At 44.0% G+C, this 22,481-nt stretch overlaps 2 protein-coding genes across 3 annotated transcripts; one reads left to right on the top strand and one right to left on the bottom strand.

Annotated features, from left to right (window-relative positions):
* Positions 1 to 40: 40 nt before the first annotated feature.
* LOC119656662 (probable methylthioribulose-1-phosphate dehydratase) lies at positions 41 to 10,566 on the bottom strand. Its single transcript, XM_038063141.1, has 6 exons — positions 10,393 to 10,566; positions 10,245 to 10,339; positions 762 to 875; positions 549 to 702; positions 237 to 439; positions 41 to 179 (listed from the first exon to the last, which is right to left on the bottom strand). The coding sequence occupies exons 1-6, from the start codon at positions 10,417 to 10,419 to the stop codon at positions 98 to 100; spliced, it is 675 nt and encodes a 224-aa protein (XP_037919069.1). The 5' UTR covers positions 10,420 to 10,566; the 3' UTR covers positions 41 to 97.
* A 75-nt stretch (positions 10,567 to 10,641) lies between these two features.
* Positions 10,642 to 22,446, top strand: LOC119656657 (xaa-Pro aminopeptidase 3). Of its 2 annotated transcripts, none has more exons than XM_038063131.1 (8): positions 10,642 to 10,848; positions 10,915 to 11,171; positions 11,227 to 11,510; positions 11,565 to 11,977; positions 12,039 to 12,158; positions 12,212 to 12,339; positions 22,022 to 22,142; positions 22,205 to 22,446. In XM_038063131.1, exons 1-8 carry the CDS (start codon positions 10,764 to 10,766, stop codon positions 22,363 to 22,365), a joined length of 1,569 nt encoding a protein of 522 aa, XP_037919059.1. In that variant the 5' UTR covers positions 10,642 to 10,763; the 3' UTR covers positions 22,366 to 22,446. The 2 variants fall into 2 exon arrangements, with proteins under 2 accessions (XP_037919059.1, XP_037919060.1); XM_038063132.1 differs by having other exon boundaries at positions 10,707 to 10,853; positions 22,205 to 22,365.
* Positions 22,447 to 22,481: the final 35 nt, after the last annotated feature.

Here is a 22,481-nt window from a genome sequence, read left to right as displayed (position 1 = left end):
ACGAGTTTATTATTTGGATACAATACGCCGGAACTGTTTCGGTTAATCACTCTTAGGTAAGTTCGCTTGGACAGGAGTCAGCCAAAGCAGTGACTTTCTAAACGGGTTTAGCTGTTGGGTCCAGTCCACACTTTTTCATTTCCACCGCTACCGAAAACAAGTAATCGTAACATTCGGCCCTGCGAAACAAAAGATTATAGATTGGTTAAATATTTGATACCGAAATTGTCACTCACATTGTTTTTGCTTTTTGCCAAGTGCTTCCCCAAACGTAGAGACCATGACGACGAACTAGAATTGCACTAGTTCCTGGATATTTCATCATTGTGCTATACATGTCCTCTGTCAAGTCTTTTTCAAAAGGAGTGTTCTCGATTATGGGCACAACCAGTTCCTCGTCGTAGCGAAGATATGCGTTTCGTTCTTGATCAAAAATACCCTGCGGAGAAGCAATCGCTATTAGAGCTTATCCTCAACATCAATGGCAATGATACACTGTTGACGAATCGCGGCACTTTCTAGTAATCAATCGACTTCATACAAAATACCTTAATCATCTCTAAATGTGTGCAGCGAAACTCATCCCCTGACCATAATAAAGTGGCCATCACAGCATGTTGGGAATGAGTATGGATCACAGCGCCAGCGCCTCGGTGACGATATGCCAGTAAAAACAAGGGTGTGCATTGACTTTTAGTTAGCCTAGCGCAAAATAATTCAGTTTAGTTTTATATACATGGTTTAGTTGAGCAGAATAGTACTTTTTATACTCTGGAGGGAATTGAAGGTCATCGCCTTCGATATTCTGGACGAACAAGTCCTCTGGTTGAATACGCTCCTTTTGGACTCCGGACGGTGCTATGTAAATTTCATTGCTGTCGGAGATATTTGACAAATTAAATAAATTGATGAGGAATTTAATGACTATTACTAATGTTGGTAAATGAAAACTACTTCCTATTGGGCGTTTTGATTAATAAATGATAACTTAGTAGTAGCGCTGTTTACAAATAATCAGAATTTAGCAACTTTATACCATCATTTAGTGCTCCAGAGATGTTCTGTGTTAAGACCGGTCGATGGAAACTAGTAATGGCTAAATACTTCTTTGAATTAGATTTAGCCTCTATCTCCTGAGGAGAAGTGTGATGTAGGAAGGGGTTCTTTTGCATTCTTTCGTCTCCATAATCAACATCTTAGAGCGAATAACAGAGGTATGCGCAGAGGGACTTTACCGTTCTGGGTGTTTCGACTCAACAAAAGAGTCGAAAAGTTGAGAAAGGAGATTGGTCGTGTGACGCAAGCACTCCTTGGAAATCCATCACTAAGAGTACACAGATGCGTTGCGAACATCATTGGAAACTACCATCTGTCCAATGATATGCCAATCGAAGAAATCCTCGAGGTGCTGAAGCAGAAACTTGCGGTATGCTCCAATCGCATTCGTAGGTATCAGAAAAGTTTTCAGCAAAGGACAGACAACACCTTGTTCTTCCAGAGCCAACGGGGATTCTACAAAAATCTCACCAGCTCAGATAGGGAAAGTAACCTCGATCTGGATCAGGCAGAAGACTTCTGGAGAAGTGTTTGGAGCGAATCCAGTCGTTGCAATTTAGAAGCAGCGTGGCTCCCACATCTTATGCGTTCATGCGAGGCCCTCCCCGAAATGACCATGCCTGACGTAACTGAAGTCGACGTTGAAGCAGCCCTTGACAAGGCAGGTAACTGGAAGGCGCCAGGAGTTGACAAGATTCACAACTTCTGGCTGAAGCGGTTCAAGAGCACTCACAGAATATTGGCAAATCAATTTAATCAGATGATTGCAGATCCTGATTTAGTTCCACCATTTTTCACCAAGGGGATAACTTTCCTCATCCCCAAGGAACAGTGTGTCTCTTGCCCTTCAAAATGTCGACCAATTACTTGTCTTCCTACCATCTACAAGGTCTTCACTTCAGTTCTGTTCGCGAACATCTCAAAACATCTTGATGTTCATAAATTGATAGCTGAGGAGCAAAAAGGATGCGCAAAAGGCTCCCGAGGCTGCAAAGAACAGTTTATAATCGATACGGTAGCTGTAAAGCAGGCTGTCCACCAAAAACGAAACATCTCGACAGCCTACATCGATTATAAATCAGCCTTTGACTCCATATCACATTCGTGGTTACTACAAGTGTTACGCTTGTATAAAATCAACCCGAATGTCGTTCTTCTACTGAGAACAGTAATAAAGAATTGGAGCACGAAGCTATCGGTATCTTCGCAAACACCAGGAGAGATACCAATCAGGCGTGGCATTTTCCAAGGCGACTCTCTAAGCCCACTGTGGTTTTGTTTGGCTTTGAATCCGCTATCCCATCTTTTGCATGAAAGCAAATACGGGTTCCAAGTCAAGCATGGCATATTGTCGAAATGTACATTAAGCCATTTAATGTACATTGACGACATCAAATTGTATGCCAAAGACGAGAACCAACTTCGCTCCTTGCTGGACATCACCATCCAGTTCAGCAGGGATATCGGCATGCAGTTGGGTTTGGAGAAATGTCGCATAAAAACAATTGTTCGGGGAAAACACACTGACAACGAAGGATACAGCCAAAATAACATCCGAATTGAGGGCATGGATTCGGACGACGTCTACAAATACCTCGGCATATTGCAAGCAACAACACCTGCTGTGGCAATAATCAAATCTAAGTTGCTGGGGGAATTTGAACGGCGTCTGGATCTTGTCCTTAAAACTGAGCTGTACGGGAAAAATAAAATCATGGCAATCAACACCTTCGCCATTCCCGTCCTTCTATACACTTTCGGTGTGATACAGTGGAGTAATACTGATTTAGAAGCTGTCAATAGACGGGTAAGGGTAGTTCTTGCAAACAACAACATGCACAATAGAGCTGCCGAAAAATTGAGGATCACTATCCCACGTCATCAGGGAGGAAGGGGGGTACTTGATTTAAAAACGTTGCACTACAATCAAGTGCACTCTCTTCGTGAGTTTTCTATGGGAAACAATCCTCTAGCCAAATACATCAGGCTACCGTCATGGCAGATAATAAATTATCTCCTTTGAACTTGAGAAGCAGAGAATGGGATCCCATGTCGAATGTTACTTCAGTCCAACAGAAGATCGACATGTGGAAAGAGAAACCCATTCACGGAGGTCATATCAAAAATTTGTTGTTGTCAGGCATTGACATCGAAGCCTCCAACAAATGGTTGACAAATGGTGTACTTTTCTATGAGACCGAAGCATTCCTAACTTCAATTCAGGATGCTTCGCTCCCAACAAAAAATTATAAACGGTACATTCTTCACGACTCCTTAATCACCAACTCCAGTTGTAGGTTATGCAACTGTGAAGAGACCATCCAGCACATAACATCTGCGTGCAGGATGTTGAGCGGTACCGAGTACACCAATCGTCATAACTCCGTCTGCAAGATTCTCCATCAAAACCTTGCGTTGAAGTATAACTTAGTGGCAACCTACCATCCTTACTATAAGTATACTCCGCAGAGAATCTTGGAAAATGATCGGGTCAAACTACTGTGGGATCACACTATTGCCACCGACCGCAGTGTTAATCATAACAGACCCGATCTAGTTCTGCTTCTGAAGGAAGAACGAGCGTGCTTTATAATCGATGTAGCCGTACCGTTGGACCGGAACACTGTTGAAAAACAGCACGAAAAAATCCGGAACTACGGCCCCTTGGCAGACGATATGAAGCAGACCTGGAGACTACAAAAGATCGAAGTAGTTCCAGTAGTAATTTCAGCGACGGGATTAGTCCCGCAGAACTTACATAAAGCGCTGAAAACGCTCGATCTTAGGGCTGGACTATACATGGAGATGCAAAAAGCGGTTATCCTTGCAACCAATGCTATAATCCGGAGAGTCCTGTCCGGTAACAATCTGACCTAATGGGTTTCAGTCTTGATCCGAACTGTCTTCGATATAAGATCCATGTCTCTGTAGTGTAGAACCTCCGCGTCATTGGCTGAAGTGTTTGCGACAATCGGGATGTAGTAATACATTTTCGCATGGTCGCACACACTTTGCGTTAAAACGCATCATCGCTGTGATGCGGGCCTTTGGATGTTGCCTTCAGCCCATCCTTAGGTTGGTCGCCCCTCGGTCCGGTTGGGCGGGAAGAGGGTCCGTGGGCTTTTTTAACTATATATATACAAATAATTTTAAACACATTGTTGATACGTTCGCCGAAGGAGTTTCGCTTTTGTGGCGAGTTCTTTTCTTTTTGGCCTACGCATCCGCTTCGGAGTGCGTTGTTGGTGTCTGCGTTTCACTCGTGCGGGCATTTGTAGGTACGGTCTGCCGTAGTTAGTGCAGGGCCTTGTTAGAATCCGGTACAGTCGCGTCTTCGACAACACTCGCGTCGTTAACTTAGCTTTAGTTATGTCCTTTGACAATCAAGACGCGGCAGGCCCATCAGACCCTCATGTGACCGCCCTCACTGTCCGGATCCCTCCATTTGGGCGACGGAATCTGGAACTGTGGTTCGTCCATTTGGAGGCGCAGTTCTACATGTCCGGAATAACGACAGACGCAACCAAATTTAACCACGCGATTGTAGGTCTGGATGAGGAGTACGTCCTCCTGGTAGCCGACATTGTGAAATCAAATGCCTGTCGGTAAGTGAGTCAGCTAAGCTGGATCACTTGCTGGCAGGTTTGTCTTTGGGCGATCGAACTCCCAGCCAATTGCTTCGCAAAATGAGGCAATTGGGTGGGAGCACGATGACTTGTTAAAATCACTCTGGCTGCGACGACTCCTGGAGGGCACCCAGGCGGTCCTCGCGTGCGTCTCCGGTTCTTTAGAGGCGCGTTCAACAATAACGGCCGTCCAGCAGCCTTCTAAAGAAGTTGGCGAGCTAAAGCGTGAAATAGCCGGGCTAGTGGCCAGTATGGCTGAATTGAGGGCAACACGGGACGCTCAGTATTCGGACGCCAGGTCGCGAGTTCGCTCGCGGTCTGCTGCTCGAAAAAGGCGATCAGGTATCAGGTCGTCAGGATAACCTACGGACCGAAGTATTTGTTGGTATCATCGCAGATTCGGTGAAAAAAGCACCAAATGTACGCTCCCGTGTAAATTCGCGCCTACCTCAGAAAACTAGGTCCGCGGGAGTCCTGGCGACGGCCACCCAGAGCGCAGCGCCACGTTGCCTGACAATTTATGACCCCCTCAGCAGGCGCAGTTATCTCGTAGATACTGGTGCGGAGGTTTCAGTTCTTCCCGTACCCCAGCACCATCGACTATTTCCTCAATCGTTAAAACTGGCGGCAGAAAATTCCTCCCGGAGTAACACATACGGGTATAGGCAAGTGTACGTGAGTCTTGGCTTGCGTAGGACGTTTTCGTGGCGATTCATCCTGGCGGATGTCAACTTCCCCATACTAGGCGCAGACTTCTTGTGTCACTATGGGTTGCTGGTGGACTTGTCTCTTATAGATCTCACGACCAACCTTAATTCGTCAGGCCAAATGGCATCTCACCCAAGTAACAATCTTTCCGTACTTTTAAAGGACATTACTGAGTCGTGTTCGGGCACTCCTCCAAAAGTTCAGCCAGATTACTACCGAGTGTAGTCTCTCTAAACCAGTGAAGCACAGTGGAGCACCACATTAACACTACTGTTTCCCCTATCTTCTCGAAAGTGTGTCCCTTACCACCCCAGAAGCTGGCTATTGCACAGAAAGAATTTGAACAACTTATGCAACAGGGTGTCGCAGACCTTCGGACAGCTATTGGCCTTCCCCACTTCATATGGTCCCTAAGCCAAATGGCGAATGGCGCCCCTGTGGGGATTACAGAAGGCAAAAAGCGCAGACTGTTCCAGACGGATATCCTATTTCACTCACCCACGACTTTGCACATCATCTCGCAAACTGCCACATCTTTTCGACCTTGGATTTAACCAAGGCCTATCATCAAATCCCTTTAGCTCCAGAAGACATTCCAAAGACGGCAATATGCACACCCTTTGGACTCTCCGAGTTCACACGGATGACTTTCGGGTTGTGCAATGCGGCGCAAACCTTTCAAAGGTTCATCCACTCGGTCCTGCGAAACCTCGACTTTTGTTTCGTATATTTGGATAATGTTTTAGTCGCTTCTTCCTCAGAGTCTGAGCACTTAGCCCATCTCGAGTGCATTTTTGAATGTTTTCTTGAGGCCGGTTTAGTCCTAAACGTTGAGCAATGCAAGTTCCCCCAGACATAGGTGAGATTCCTCGGTCACTTCATTTCCCCTGACGGAATACAGCCCAACCCAGACAAGATGCAAGCGATCTCAAGCTTCCCATGTCCGAAAACCGTGAACCGCGAGAGGTTGTGTGGTCTGAAGAGGCTGTCCGCGCGTTCGATAAATCCCGACAGCAATTGGCTGATGCTACACTATCAGCATTTCCTCGACAAGATGCACCCCTAGCTGTTTTTGTTGATGCCTCTGACTTCGCAGTAGTAGCTGCTCTTCACCAAAAGGTGAATCAAATCTGGCAGCCATTCAGCTTCTTCTTCAGACAGTTGAACCTCGCTCAACGGAACTACAGTATTTACGAACGAGAACTGCTCGCCGCGTATTTGAGCATTAAGTACTTCCGCTTCTCCCTTGAAGGCACGCCGTTGAAACTGTTCACGGACCATAACCCTCTGACAAATGCTTTGAAACAAAAGCCCAACAAAGCGTACCTTCGGCAGCTTCGACACCTGAGCTTTATAAGCAAGTTCACATCTGACATACAGCATATGTCCGGCAAGGACAACATAGTTGCTGACGCTTTGTCACGTGTCTCCGAGGTTAACATCCACGCCTCATTCGACTTCTCGGCTATCGCCAAGGCGCAGGTAGATGACGCAGCACTTCAGAGCCTCAAATCCAACCCCAAATATAAATTTCGCGAGTTGCCCATCTTCGGTTCGAACCTCTCTCTCTGCTGCGAATACTCGGAAAAGGGACCCCGGCCATACATTCTGGCCACCTTTCGCAGGGAAGTGTTCCACGCGGTTCACGACGTAGCGCATCGAGGCATCAGGACGTCAAATCGATTAGTCATCGAGAAATACTTCTGGCCCTCCATGAATAAGGACATCAACACCTGGGCCAGAGAGTGCGTAGAATGCCAAAAGTGTAAGGTCACCAGGCATGTAAGTAAAGAAGTGGGCTCATTTCCCCGCACTACCAAGCGATTCCACACCATACACCTCGATATCGTAAGAACTTTGCGAGATTCGCACAGTTACAGGTATTGCCTTACAATCATCGATAGATTTACGCGGTGGCCTGAGACAATACCTCTGAAGGACATTACGGCGGAATCTTGTGCCGAAGCCCTCTGTCGAGAGTGGATCCCTCGCTTTGGCGTCCCTGCAGTGATCATCACTGACCAGGGAATGAAATTTGGGTCCACTCTTTTCTCTGAATTAGGCAAACTCCTGGGATTCAAACGCCAGCGAACTACGGCTTACCATCCGCAATACAATGGGATGCTAGAACGTTGGCACCGGACGCTGAAAGCTACCATTATGGCTCGCGATGATCCGTCCTGGGCTCAGGTCTTGCCTCTCGTCCTACTCGGTCTACAAACAACCCGCCGAGAGAAGTTTGCTGCCAGCCCTGCGGAGCTAGTATACAAGGAGAGCCAAAGGCTCCCAAGTCATCCGGTCTTCGACAAGAGATCGGGTCTCACGGATTCGGGATTGCTGCGCCTGCAGAAAGACAACCTTCGCCACATGAAATGAATGAATGAAAGCGCCACATGATGCTGTCCGGAAGCCGCTGCAGCCTCGACACGAAGGCCCGTGCCGTGTTCTCGAGCGTGGAGGGCATTTCTTTCTTCTCCGTGGTGGAGGGGGGGGGGTTTCTACCCAATTACAAAAAATTGTAGTAATATACTATTATTAACTTTATTTAAACAGATATCGGCATGGAAGGTATTTCGGAGCCCAGGCACAAAATAGTGGCAGCCTCCTGATTTTTTTTGAGATTTTTCGGTTTGATAGCTTCTGAGAATGGCCCCCTTAAAGAAGTGATTACTTTCAACCCCCCGCGCTCCCCACCCTTCCAACGAATGTCAAAACTAAGATCGGCTTTGAAAAGTACTAATCGGGACCTTTAATTTGATACCCCACATGACTATATTTGATGAAAAAAAATGTTACACCCCCCTTTTGCATGTATGAGGACCCCCCCCCCCCTAAATTCGACGTAAAAGGGTGTAATTCACTGTATGCGTGAGCGTTCACAGCTCCAACCTTTCTACCAAATTTGGTGTTAATCGCTATAACCGTCTCCGAGAAAAATGCGTGTGACGGACAGACAGACAGAGGAAGCCACGGTGGTAGGCTACGCCGATGATATAGCGCTGGTTGTTGTCGCAAAGCATCTCGAAGATGCTGAGTTATACTCATGCGAAGCGATCAGTGCTGTTAAGGGTTGGCTTGAGAGTTCTGGTCTAACACTTGAGGAGGAAAAAACGAAAGCGGTCCTTATCACCAAGCGCCGTAAAAGAAATTTTGCCCGTATTCAAATTGGGAATCATATCATCATTTCTAAGCCTGCGATCAAATACTTGGGAGTGATGATAGATGGGAAACTTAGCTATAAAGCACATGTGCAGTATGTCTATGACAAAGCATCCACTGCGAGTGTGACCCTGGCAAGAATGATGCCGAACGTGGGAGGGCCACGGCATGCTTCCAGGTTGCTTATAGCTAGGGTAGTGAGTTCGATCCTGCTCTATGCAGCTCCAGTTTGGGGAAAGGCATTGCAGGTTACATTTAACGGTAACAAACTGAGTTCAGTCTACAGAAGAACAGCCCTAAGAGTGTGCTCGGCATTCAGGACTGTCTCAGATGATGCAGCATTCGTCATTTCTGGAATGATGCCCATTGGCAGACGAGCTGACGAATATATATAATGCGAAGTCTATCTCTCTAGGGAGAGATCGTTAAATAGATGGTAAGAGCGTTGGGAACACTCGGGAAAGGGTCGGTGGGCACACAGGCTCATTCCTGCCATCCAGGAGTGGTTCGAGAGACGGCACGATGAGATTAATTATAATCTTACTCAATTTCTCACGGGGCATGGAGGATATCGCCAGTATCTGTTCAGGTTTAAACTGGATACCTCACCCCATTGTCCAAACTGCGATGGAGTCCCAGAGAATGTATTCTTCCACTGTCCAAGGTTTGTGGAGGAAAGGAAGAGCCTAGAGGAGACTCTAGGAGAGGTGCTTGTGCCAGAGAATCTGGTGGGAAGAATGCTAACATGTCAGGAAGACTGGGATGCGATCAACTCCATGGTCGTATCTATCTAGAGCAAACTGCGAAAAGCAGAGGAGATCAGAAAAGCGCGGTTACGTACGCCGCGTAGAGACGAAAGGGGGCGAAGCTAAAATGAGTTGACTCGGGCCTGTGATGTAATACCGTACGGTGGTTCCACGGGGCTTGGAGAGAGTCGGGGGTGGTTTTAGTGGGTAAGAATCCCACACGCTGATGTGTCCAGGCCAGTGTCTTTTGAAGATTTCCACCTCCTCAAAAAAAAAGACAGACAGAGTAAACCGATTTTAATAAGGTTTTGTGTTTACACAAAACCTTAAAAATGTGGTTTAGGTCAGGTAAATTATTTTTCTACAATATTTCATTCCAATCTTGATTTTTTATTGCTAACTATTCTGTTGCGTTCCACTAATTCATTGGAGACCTTGCTACAGAAACCAAATTTAAGGATAAGCTCTTTAGTGATTCAGGAATAGTCACAAACACGTTATCGTTCAAATAATAACGCATATTTTCAAATTGTTCTCTTCGTGTTAACGATATCGTAAAATGATTTAATTCACTGTTCAAATATAAACTGTGGTTTACATTGAGAGATTAAATAGTTAACTCTCATCTGCCTTGAGGAATTATGTAATTCCTCGCTATCTTTAAGCTATTTTACGAGCAGGTTCGTTATTATTGCTTCCTTCTGAATAGGACACCTATATACATATATATTCAAATTACCCTAGGGCATCACAACTTATAGCTAAACGGCCTAAATAGGGAAAAATGGGAGATAAAACGCAGAAGCACCCAATACTGTCTGATTGAAAAGCTTAGTATGTGTCGCTACAAGAATAGTGTTAGCTTAGAAATGTAAAATGTCTTGATTACATTAGTCAAATGACTCCTTTTTCAACAAATAAAAACACAAGAGAAAATCCTTTAACTTACTCCAACTTTATACTGATCCCGCCACCTGTGCCAGTCACCCATCCAAGATGGTAAAATTGCCTACACAATTCTGGAATCAATTTTCGCGGATGCTCCTAAATGGCAATAGTAATGTATTATTATTTCGTTGTTTTAGTCCATATCTTACCTCTGGTAAATCTTTATAGATCGACATTTTCAAGCACAATTATCTTCAGAAACCGCACTTTCCAATGGAACCGAGAAACTACTTTTCTCCGCTTCAGTGAACTTCTTCCGATAAGAATCTCATTCACTGATAAGAAATGTCTAGCAAGTCTGGTAGGCAACCGCGAGATGTTGACATTCCAGTCATAGACGTCAAGCGTTTGTGTACATCAAAATTGCATTCCGCACAGAACTGCCAGCTGCATTTGCAGCCAGTGACAATTCACAATCATCATTTAAGTATCAGCCGTTTTTGACACAGTTCTCTCCGCTCGACCGCTCGACTTTTGTTAATTCCGAGCTATTTTAGAAAGTTTAGCTATTTCGTGAAAAATGTTTTGCATTCGAAGTAAACCCTCTAAGTTTATGCCAAATATAGTTAAATATTTGAAGTGTCGCGAAAATTTTGGCAAACCATGTAAAGCAAGTCGAGCGTAGATGCGATTTATTGAACCCTCTTACGTTCTATATATTTTACTTGCAGGTTACGTAGGAGCCCAAAAGTGCATGTCCACAAGCGCTGCGGGAAATTCTACAACTGCAATCAAGCTGAAGGCACGCAAATTGAATCCTAATGAAAACTATGGTCAACCGACACCGTGGACGCATCCTCACATGTTGACCCCGGGTGAAATCGTACCTGGAATAACCCTCGATGAAATTCGAATGAGACGAAATAATCTTGCCCTGAATATCCAAAAGTTTGCTGTGGACCAGTCGAAAGCACTAAAAAAACATTTGGTACTAATTACTTGCAAGCAGCGAGATTCCATGGAATAAATATTTAATTTTGCAGATTGTGATACCTTCGTCAACCAAAAAATATATGAGCGACAAAATTCCATATGTGTTCCGCCAAAGTTCAGATTTTATGTATTTGACGGGCTGTTTGGAACCCGATTCAGTTCTACTGTTGCTTATAAATGAAAAATCAGAGCCAAAGTCAATTTTATTTATGCGGCCAAAAGACAAACACGCAGAGTTGTGGGACGGGCCACGGACCGGGGTCGACCAGTCAGTGGACTACTTTGGGGTGGATGAAGCGTATGATGTGGAGCAGCTAGAGCATTTTATTCAGAGGTAACAAGACCTGATATCTACCGGAAGCAAATTTATTCAAGCTTTATTTCATAGATACCTCCGGACTGAAACCCCGCTCACTTTGTGGTATGATAAACGATCATCAGATCAAGAAAAAATCACGAAAATTCTAGAGACTGCAGCAAAAACCCTTACCCCCAGCACGACAGAGTCACCAACAGCATTTATTCACAAAATGCGTCTGATCAAATCCCCAGCAGAAATTAATCTAATGCGAACAACGTGTGAGATAGCGTCTGAAAGCATCAACCAAACAATAGCTGACACACGACCAGGCGATTGCGAACACCACATCTTCTCGCGTGTAGACCACTACTGTCGAATGCGCAACGCCAGTTTCCTGGCCTATCCACCAGTAGTGGCCGCAGGCAAAAATGCCACAACCATTCACTATATCAATAACAATCAACTGGCCCGAAACGGAGAGCTCGTCTTGATGGATGCAGGTTGCTTTTTACCCTTCTCTCCACAATAAATCTTGGCTTTAAATTGTTCCGATCATTGCAGGATGCGAATACGCAGGCTATACTAGCGACATTACGAGAACTTGGCCAGTAAACGGACATTTCTCAACGATACAGAAGGTCCTTTACGAGGTTTTGTTGACTGTGCAGAAAGAATTGATCAGTATGGAAATCAACATATTTACCTTTTGAAATTTATTTCATGTTTCGAAACAGATACGCTGCTTACGGAAGGTGGACGGACACTTGATGATCTCTTCGATACGATGTGCATGAAATTAGGAAAATATCTGCAGGAAATCGGCTTGATACCGAAGAATTTGAAGACATTGGACCTTGCCAAGGTAAGAAATAGATAAAGTTTAGATGCAATTACATGAAAGAGTACAAAGTTTAACAACAGTTACTTGGTAAAACTTCCTTACGGTTATTGCGCTGCAATAACAAGCTGCGTGAATTCCAAATAATAATCGTTGGCGTGATAAACCACATTGGATCAGGGCCTTGAAGTGCGTTAGAGCAGTGCATTCAAGACCGTAACAGTACACTACAGGATTATAGTGTAGTCAGCATTGCACTCGCCTGAGATTATTACTCTGATTTGACTCAGGTGCTCCATCGATTCACTGTCTGTTTGTGATACGCACTTTCCTCCAAAACGGCTAAACCGATCCGAACAAATTTTGGTGGACAGATGGAATCTATGAAATCCCACGCATAGAGCGAGTAACATGAATTTAGGCGGAGTTCAAAAGGGCGCTCCCCCTGTGTGTGTGTGTGTGTGTGTGTGTGTGTGTATGGTGGGGGAGAAGCTACAGCTTCTGAGCACTCAAGCCGTATTGGCCTATTGTACTCGCCACCCCCGTCTAACGGTATATTCCGGATTCGTTAACGTATCGCAGGATTTCCGTTAGTGGATGTGATGCTACCCGTCGCAATTGGAGGACATCGGCACCAAAAATCTGATGCCTGATGCGTCCATAGGCGGGGCATTCACATAGGAAATGCTCCGTGGATTCCGCTTCCTCATTACAGGAGGGACACGTATCATCTTCGGTAATTCCTATTCTGAACATATGCCCAGCTAGTGAATTATGGCCTGTCAGAATGCCCACAATACACCTGCAAGTCCTCCTGCTTTTCGACAGGATAAACTTTGCGGTACGTATGTTGGGTTCTGGCAGGAAAAGTTTGGTGTGTCGAGCAGCATTTAAGCTCTGCCACCTGTCGTTATGGGAAACTTGTTCCCAGTTTTTGAAAACAGATTTAGCCAATGCTACTGATATCCCAATTGCTGGCTCCGGTCTCGGCATAGGGGAAATTGACCCCTTTTTCGCTAAAGCGTCCGAGATTTCATTTCCCTCTATGCCACAGTGACCAGGTACCCAGAGTAGTTCCACCGTATTGAATCTAGACATAGAGTTCAAACGGTTTCTGCATTCCTGAACGATTTTCGAGGTGATCAAAGGACTGCTCAATGCCCTCAGTGCAGCTTGACTGTCACTGCAGATTGCGATGCGCTTGCCCTTCAACCGCTCGTCAATCACCCAGTTTGCCACCCTTAGGATCGCATAAACTTCGGCTTGAAAAGCCGTTGCATATTGTCCCAAAGGAAAAGCCCACTTCTCGTTTTTATTCGAGAGATAGACTCCGGCTCCAGAACCCTCTTCTGTTTTTGAGCCATCGGTGTAGAAGACTTCCGTATATCCCGCCACGCATTCCTCTAGGTCTTCCCAGTCCACTCTACGCTTCAGGGTAACTACATATCTTCTACCAAACAGATGTATGGGGACACGAGAATCGGAAGGCATTGTGAGAACTGGATTTAGTCCTCCCAGTAACTCTTCCAATGCTCTGTGCCCCCCACATCCGTTGTTTTCCCATAGATCTAATCGAATTAGCCTATGAGCTGCTCTCATTGCAGTGCTTTGAATAAATATACCCAGGGGCTGCAAATTGAGTAGTGCATTCAGAGCTGCGCCGGATGTCGTGCTCATGGCACCAGTGATACCCAGACAAACAGTTCTTTGCAGTGCGTCTAGTTTACGGTGAAAACCTTTTTGTCTCACCTTAACCCACCACACTACGGATGCATATACGAACATCGGCCTAATGATGGCAACGTATATCCACATTACCACATGAGGCCTGAGTCCCCATGTCGAGGCAAACGTCCGTCTGCACAGCCCATAAGCTGTGAGAGCTCGTTTCATCTTTACCTCTACATGTTTGCTCCAAAGAAGTTTTTTATCTAGAGTGACCCCCAGATATTTCAGTTCTTCGGAGAGTTGAAGGGTAGTACCCCTTATCTCAGGGAGACAAAGTCCATCCAGTTTTCTCCTTTTTGTGAATAAAACCATTGTGGTTTTATTTCGATTAACTGACAAACCAAGGCACCAGCTGTCTATCAAATCAACGGCACGCTGTATATTCCTACACACCGTTCCAAGATCCCGATCAACAGCAAGTACAGCCACGTCATCAGCATAAGCTTGAGCGTGTATTGGCAAATTTTGCAGTTCGCATAGCAGTGAGTCGATCAGCATACTCCACAGAAGCGGCGAAAGCACACCTCCTTGGGGGCAGCCCTTCGTCGCTTCCGTAGTCAGGTAGCGATCGACCCCTTCCTCAGCGCACAACAATCTTTGCGTTAGCATAGCATGGATCCACTTAATTAAAGCATCGTCAACACCATGCGCTCTGGCGACATCACAAAGTTTTTGAAAAGGCGCACAGTCAAAAGCCCCTTCAATGTCCACGAACACCCCCATCGCGTACTCACCATTCAAAGTTGCATCCTCTATCTTTGTAACCAAAGAATGAAGAGCAGACTCACAGGACTTTCCACGTTGGTAAGCATATTGGTTTTCACTAAGTGGGTGTGACCTAAGTGCGTTTCCACGAATGTGACGCTCCACCAGTCTCTCCAAACCTTTCAGCAAGAATGAAGTCAAGCTGATCTGTCTGAAGTTCTTTGGATTAGAATAGTTCCAGCTTTCGGTATGAAAACTACCTTAACCATTTGCCAAGAAGAAGGCACGTAGCCCAGAGCAACACATCCTCGAAAAATATTTCTTAGAGGTCGCTCTAAATGCTCCATATCCTCCTTTCGCATTGCCGGATAGATGCCATCCATGCCAGGTGCTTTGAAATGTTCAAAGGACAGTATGGCAGCTCTCACCTTTTCATGGGTAACAACCGCTTTCGCAGTGTTCCAGTTCCCCTTGCAAGGCTTGCGTGTTGAAGGGGTTGCAAGAACCGTCAACTCTCCCCCTACCACTTCTCTCACCCGTTCTCACGGGTGGTGTACTTCCAGGAGGGTCCGTACTGAGTCCAGTCTGGAGCTCGTGAAAGTACCGTCGGGTTTTCTAAGAGAATCCAACTTGGCGCTCCCCCTACATGCATGGAGGTTTAAAATTTGGTTTCACTGGATATAGTTGTGTGGCGCATCAAATGAAAGGTCGCGCTTAGTACTTTCCGAAATGTTTTTCACGTAAATTGTTAAGTGCGCGAATAAGGAGTCAAAATGTACGCACTTAAAGTGAGACAGGACTCATTTTTGGAGACTAGCCAACCCAAAAATCCCTAAAGAATCAGGAAGATGCGCTTAGATGAAATTTAGGCCTCAAAATATGTCTCATTCCGATATCTGCTCAAATAAACTCACTAATAGTACATTACCAGCTTTTAGAAATTAACTGAAAAACCCCCCTTAAATTCATCCTAGGGACACCAAGTTCCATAGAGAACAGTATCTTGCATGCACACGCCAAATTTCATGGAAATTGGGCCATTAACGCCAAAATTATAGTAGTTCAAACTTATCAATTTCACGCGAATTTGCTGTTTCTAAAGGGAAGCAAATAAGATGCTGACGTCATAATTAACGAGAATAATTGACATTCGAATGAAATATTAAAATTCCATTCATGAAGAATATATTCCTCCCCAGCCTTTTTCTGTATCTGTTGTAGGTTAAATTCTCCACATTTGCTAATCATATTAAACTCAGAGTGTGAAGCGTATGAGGTTGACTATTATTAATACAGGGATTTCCATCAAATCTTCTTTTTCTTCAGCCTTAGTCCCGCTCACAAGCGGGGTCGGCTCGTCGTGATCGGTTTCGTCACTTGGCTCTATCGAATGCCTGATCTGGGTGCAATCTTGAGACTTTTAAATCCCCATCCAGCGTATCAAGCCACCGTTATTTCGGCCTGCCTTTTGGTCGTTTACCATCGACTTCGATGTTCAGACCAATCTTGGCAAGTGAATTGTCGTTAGCACGAATTGCATGATCATACCATCGAAGACGCCTTTCTCGCAATTTTTCCACAATCGGTGCAAACCCATAACGATCGCGGATATCCTCATTTCGGATGTGATCAAAAGGTGTCACGCCACTAGTCCAACGCAACATCTTCGTCTCTATTACTGCAAGACGCCGTTCATTGTCTTTTATAGTCGGCCAATACTCAGAACCATAGAGGGCGACAGGATGGACGACATTGCGGTAAATTATAGATTTGAGACGTTCGTTGATATATCGATCACAAAAAACACCATTTGTGGAACGCCACTTCATCCAGGCTGCGTTAATGCGTGAAGTAATTTCATAACGCAGTTCTCCATTGGCCGATAGCGTTGACCCGAGGTATTTAAATCGCTCAGTTCTGAGCAGATCACTGCCGCTGACAGATTGTACTTTTTGATGGGGATCGGTCGTCAAAAATTCAATTTTATTCAGATTCAATCTGAGACCGTGTTGCATGAGGCGATCATTCCATTTTTGGACAGGTGGCTCGAGATCATTTTTGTTATTAGTCGCTAGGAAAACACCATCTGCATAAAGCAGTGTATAGGGCGCTGAACATTGGATGTCCCGTGTGACAGTGTCCGTAGCAAGACGAATGATGCAAGATGCAGTAGATTTATGCTTTCTATGAGCATAACAGTTATCCAAAAGATAGAAGCAATAATTGATAAGGCAAATAAGTATGGCATTCAGCACTGGGTTATTCAGTTTTTTAAACACATTTGCCAGTAAGCTAAGTTAAACAATCAAAAATTAATTCACAAAGATCCTTGTTTTTTGTCGTGGCGATTGGCATATCTTGAACCATATTTCGAGGGGTCTCGAGTTCAGCAAGATTTGATTTAGAGCGCCTAAACTGTATACAAAGAAACCGTGAAAAGAGGAAAAATACCTCACTCCTCACAGTTTGTAAGAGCCTGCCGCACTTATAACCTTATCCGAGTTTCGATAGATAGCATTCTGCCGGGATTTTTATATAACTAAGGTTATGTGCCCGGAGCTTAGAGGCATACAAAGTAAGTTTTGCAATTATAGACAATGAATTCTTGTGAATGTTCGCGATTGTGACGATTCATTCGGAATACCCTAGCCAACTTCGTTCTTTATGAATCCAATTGTTTGCACAACTCTTCTTCCGATAAGAGGGATGCTATTAGTCACTATAAATCTGCATACAGAGTTTTGGGGGATGGATGGCTTGAGAAATATGTTTGACGAAATTATTGGAATCAGTCGTACCAAAATGCTGAGCCGCACTGTTTCTAAACTGACCCTTTGAATACCTATAGTTGAGAAACTTTTTTAGGGATCAAAAATTTAAAACCGTCTTCAGAAAACGTAGTCCGGTTTATTTGGACAGTTATGTACTGATGGTTTAAAGTGAGTATTCATCGTTTTAGGTCTAAACGGACACAATCAGAATCGCGCTGTGACAAGCAACAACAATACCTGTCTATACTGAGTACAAGGCTACCTGAATTCACCCAACTAAGAAGTGCGGAGTGGTGAACGCAACTCGATTTGAGAGCCGAAGGTCTCTTGTCCGTCGGAGGTAACCAAAAACTCGCCCACCAGGGGAACACCCGCAAATAACCGGGCTAAGAACACATGTCCCTGGAATTCTCCTGAAAAATATGAACTCAGAGGGCTATCCCGGTTCCCATGATACAGTATACCTTTGGTAAGGTTTACTAGTCGTAGCAAACTCGAGTCTGATCGCTCTAATTAGGCCTTGGAATATTCGCCTGCATCACGACTAAAAAGTGAAAGTAAGTACAGCGTTTCCCGGTGCCACCAAATGGAGGTTCTCCTCAACCACTTGATTTTGATTCGGCGGAAACCCTACCCCGTTTTCCTCGTCACCACCTTAGAGAACCTGTTTATTTAGACAGGAATCTTTCCGACCCAATTATTGTCTCAGATTATACAGAAGTACTGATAGAATACGCTTTGAGTTGTGCCGGAGTGGAATTCGAGGTATTTGAACGAGATTGTTCAGGAGTCCGGGCGTCAGAATTAATGCGAGATGCGCGTTTCCTTCTCCTAAGAAGCAAACAGACCTTTTATCAGGTAACCAAACAATATCATGTCTTCAGTCTCGAGCGCAATGTTCATCCGAACGTCGCAACATACTTTCAGCGTTGACATTCCAATCTTCAATTACCCTAACAACAGCAATAACATAGTTTCCAAATACTAAAAATGAGTAAATCAAATGTTTTAAGCTTTTCAACGGGATAGTCACAAGCTATAAATGTTTTAATGCCAGGCCAGTGTCTAGAAGTAATTAGCACCGCGGCAGTACTCCCCTGCCAGTGATTGAGTGCAAAAAAAATTCGATAATTCAGCTGGCCGTGCCGTGACGCCAGCTGAGGGTTTCTGGTCTTATTGTTGAAATGCTGGTGGTGTGCGAAATTACTGAAGTCCTGCCTGGTGACCATCAGTAAATCTAACTCGTCTGTTATCTTTCGTTGAGTTTGCCACTGCAGGTTGTTGAAAGCGAGTTTGGCCGGTTTTCGAGATGCCTCTCTTTCTCTCTAGTTCGTGTATTGTCACGATGATCCCCTGGTGTTGATTCGAGATTGGGTTTCCTTCAATGTCGTTGGCCATCGTGTGATTGTTTGTGAATTCGTTTTGCGATGTGCTTTGTTGAATCAGTTACTGAGAACTGCTTGCACATCTTTGCCCCATGATCACTGAGGAGTTTGCGGTTGCAGATGATGTTGGCTTCGCCTCGCTGCCTTGGAAACTCTCTTTTTATATGTGATATAATGCTTCCGAACTAAACTTCCAGTGGTACCAACATATACCTTTCGGGCGAAGATTTTTAGAGCTGTGTATGCGACTTGGACCGAGAACGTTGAGATTTCCGCCTGGAAGAATTCGCGAAGTAAATCTGCCATTGAACTGTGCTTATGCCCATTTGCAGCTCTGCGATCTAACTTAACAATTGCTGAACCAGCTGTGTTAAGCATGTTTCTGCTGCTGAAGGCGATGGTGTTTGTATGACTGACGTTACTTCCGCAGTGCATGGTGTCAAAAGAAGTGCAGCATAGACCTTGTCAGCTACGTCGACTGCGGTTTTTAAGTGACTGGTCATCAGTTGTCGCCATAATCGTTATCGATGGTAGGCGTCTTACCCATAGATTACGTATAAACGGCTCTAGAACTTCAGTACTGCCGAGACACTGCAGGCGGCAGAGGAACTGGTAGGGTTTCTCGTCACCAAAGGAACTGCTCTTCATGAACTGTTTTGTTTTCTCCTCCTGGCTGGCACACAACCGCTTTATTTATTCCGCGCGTAGGCGGTTATACTGCTGATGCCTTCTTGGGCTAAGATTCGTCGCAAGACTCGGAACATTTCCGTTGAATTTGTTGTGCTGCATTTCCGTTGAATATGTTATGCTTCCTATATATGTTATTCTGCTATTCTTCTTTAGTATTTTGATGTCGAGGAAGCGAATTCCACCGTGTGATTCCTCTTCCATCGTGAATTCTATATAAGGGTTTATAAAGGCCAGAACGTTAACCACGTAGTGTAATCAAACTCTTTGGTCATCTGTCGTTACATTTTCTTTTCTAGGCCTGCCATGAAAATTTCACTTAATAGTGGGGATAATGGGTTCCTCATCGCTGTCCCTATGGTCGTCTTATAAAATTTATCCCTAAAAGTAAAATAATTTTCGCCCCTAGTTTAGTATAAAGTTTGGCCTTTATTTTACCCTCCGGAGTACTATCGTGCTTTTCGGCCCATTCTATGCTGATGTTAGGAAATAGTGCCTTTACATCGTATGACACCAATATTTCATCGTCCTCTATACGGCACTCCTTCAATCTCCCACGACTTCTGCCGTTTTTCTTATTGAAGTGCTGTTATAAATATTACCAATTCATTTCACATATCACTCATTTGGCTATGTTGTACGTTAGAGAGTTCGTATCTGTTATTATCACCCTCATTTCTGCTTCTTCTTTGTGAATTCTTTGTAATTCTCGAAAGAGTCGGGTTAGGCATTCTAAGCTTTGCCATATTTGCTATATTCGATTTGCACTCCTTCCTTTTTCACTCGTTTAATCGAATCCGGCAATGGATTGGTTGTTAACTAGAAATATCCTCCAGATTTTAATTTCTAAAATACTCGCCTGTCATATTCCTGCTTTTCCATGACAACCAACGTGTTACCGTTGTTCGCTTTTAGATGTTATATGTGAAATGCATACTTTTTTCAGCTGTTTGATCAGCTTCGTTTCCTTGCAAAGGGCGACTGGGCTTACTTTTAGCCACAGATTTTACAACTTTGGCCATTTCTCTCCTAATCTTCTGTCTGTTTCGAAATATTTTATCTTACCCCATATCCATTACTGTAGTTTCAATTGGTGGTGCAGGTTTAACAGCGTAGCTCATCCCCTTATTGATTTAATTCGTCTATTGTAAATCGGACAGTCGATTTTTTAATAACGTAGTTAGATATCGTTTCAATGGAGTATTTCATTGCCCTATTCGGTTGCGGCTGCGAACTTAATAGGTCCGCTAGTTTTTTGTCATGAATACTTCTTTTTCTGGGTCTCGCACATTCCTGGGTTCTAAATATTTTTGCATATTTTTATATTTTAATTGAAAATATAATCAAGGTTTAGTCATTAAGACAATTATAATCAAATAGTACATATTTAGATTAAGAACATTTCTGGGTTTATTCCGCTAAGGAAGCAGCAAGTGGCGTACGTATACGGAGAATTAAACGAACATCGTTGACATAAAAGGAAATTACAATTTGTTGTTTATTTGTTGGGATATGAATTCTGTCAATGCAAACACACCGTGCGCAACATACAATACTACAAACGAAAGCATTTATAATAAAAAATAGGAAGAATGACTAACGGTTTCGTCCAGGGCAAAGGCAACTCATCCTACACTGTCTCACCTCTGCGCTGGGAGCAGCGTAACCGAGAGTGGCAACGCAAACCTGACAAGGATGCGATTTGTAATAATAATAATAATCGTTGGCGCGACAATCCAATTGGATCAGGGCCTTGAAGTGTGTTAGAGCACTTCATTCAAGACCGTAACGATACACTGTAGGAGGAAATGTAGTCAGCATTGCGCTCGACCGCGATTATTACCTTGATTTGACTCAGATGCCCATTCACAGCTGAGTCGACGTATCCGTATCCGACGTCAAATTAAGATACAAATCCCACTGCCGCCAATGAGATTTGAACCGCGACCTTCGGTACGACAGCTTTGTGGTCTAACCACTCAGCTATCCAAACACATATGCGATTTATGTCAAACTTAAAACCGCCAGTACTTTAAGCCTAAGCCAGGTTCAAGCTAAACTTAAGGTTCCTAAATTCCCAAACAAAAACCATTTATACTAGCCCGTAATTTGTGGGGCTGTTGATCCTGCCTTGAACCTGAGAAGACGATCTCACTCTGTTTTGTCTTGTGTTTCCAAATGATAGACTGTAAAACACACAATACGTGACAAAAATTTTGGGGGTCTGAATCAAGAATTTTGAAAAGGGCTTACCTCGGAAATTTTACCTTTACTGTTTTTTCATATTTACACCATTTAGACCCTTTTAAATAAAAGAAAACCCCCGCATTTAGTTTCCATCTATTTTGACAGAGATATTATGTTAAAACGATTTGATTCAAATTGTCGCTTATAGGAAATCACTTAATTTGACATGTACATTTGTTTCAGGTCGCATACAGTTTCTGTCCGCATCACGTCTCCCACTACCTCGGCATGGATGTGCACGATACCCCGCTCATCTCACGTAGTATTCCTTTGTTACCGGGAATGGTGTGTACTGTAGAGCCCGGTAAGAAGCGATTGAAATGGAAATAATCGAGTATTGATAACATGGAATATTATTTGAAATAGGCATTTACATAGCTTCCGACAGAATGGATGTTCCTACAGAGTTCCGTGGAATCGGAATGCGCATCGAAGATGATGTTCTCATACAATCATCGAACAGTGTTGAAGTCCTCACTCAGAAATGTGTAAAAGAAATAGTCGATTTGGAGAACTTAGCCAAATAACATATGTCTTTTCTGTTTATTGGATATTTTCTTTCATTTTGTAAATACTACTGGCAATTATATATTTAAAATTGATCCTAATTACTGATTTTTTTCTGAGAATTTTTTAAAGATTC

The sequence above is a fragment of the Hermetia illucens genome, chromosome 5 (genome assembly GCF_905115235.1).
Source record: "Hermetia illucens chromosome 5, iHerIll2.2.curated.20191125, whole genome shotgun sequence".
Classification (NCBI taxonomy): domain Eukaryota; kingdom Metazoa; phylum Arthropoda; class Insecta; order Diptera; family Stratiomyidae; genus Hermetia; species Hermetia illucens.
Note: the sequence above shows the minus strand (reverse complement) of the source record. Positions and strands in the feature narration are given on the sequence as shown.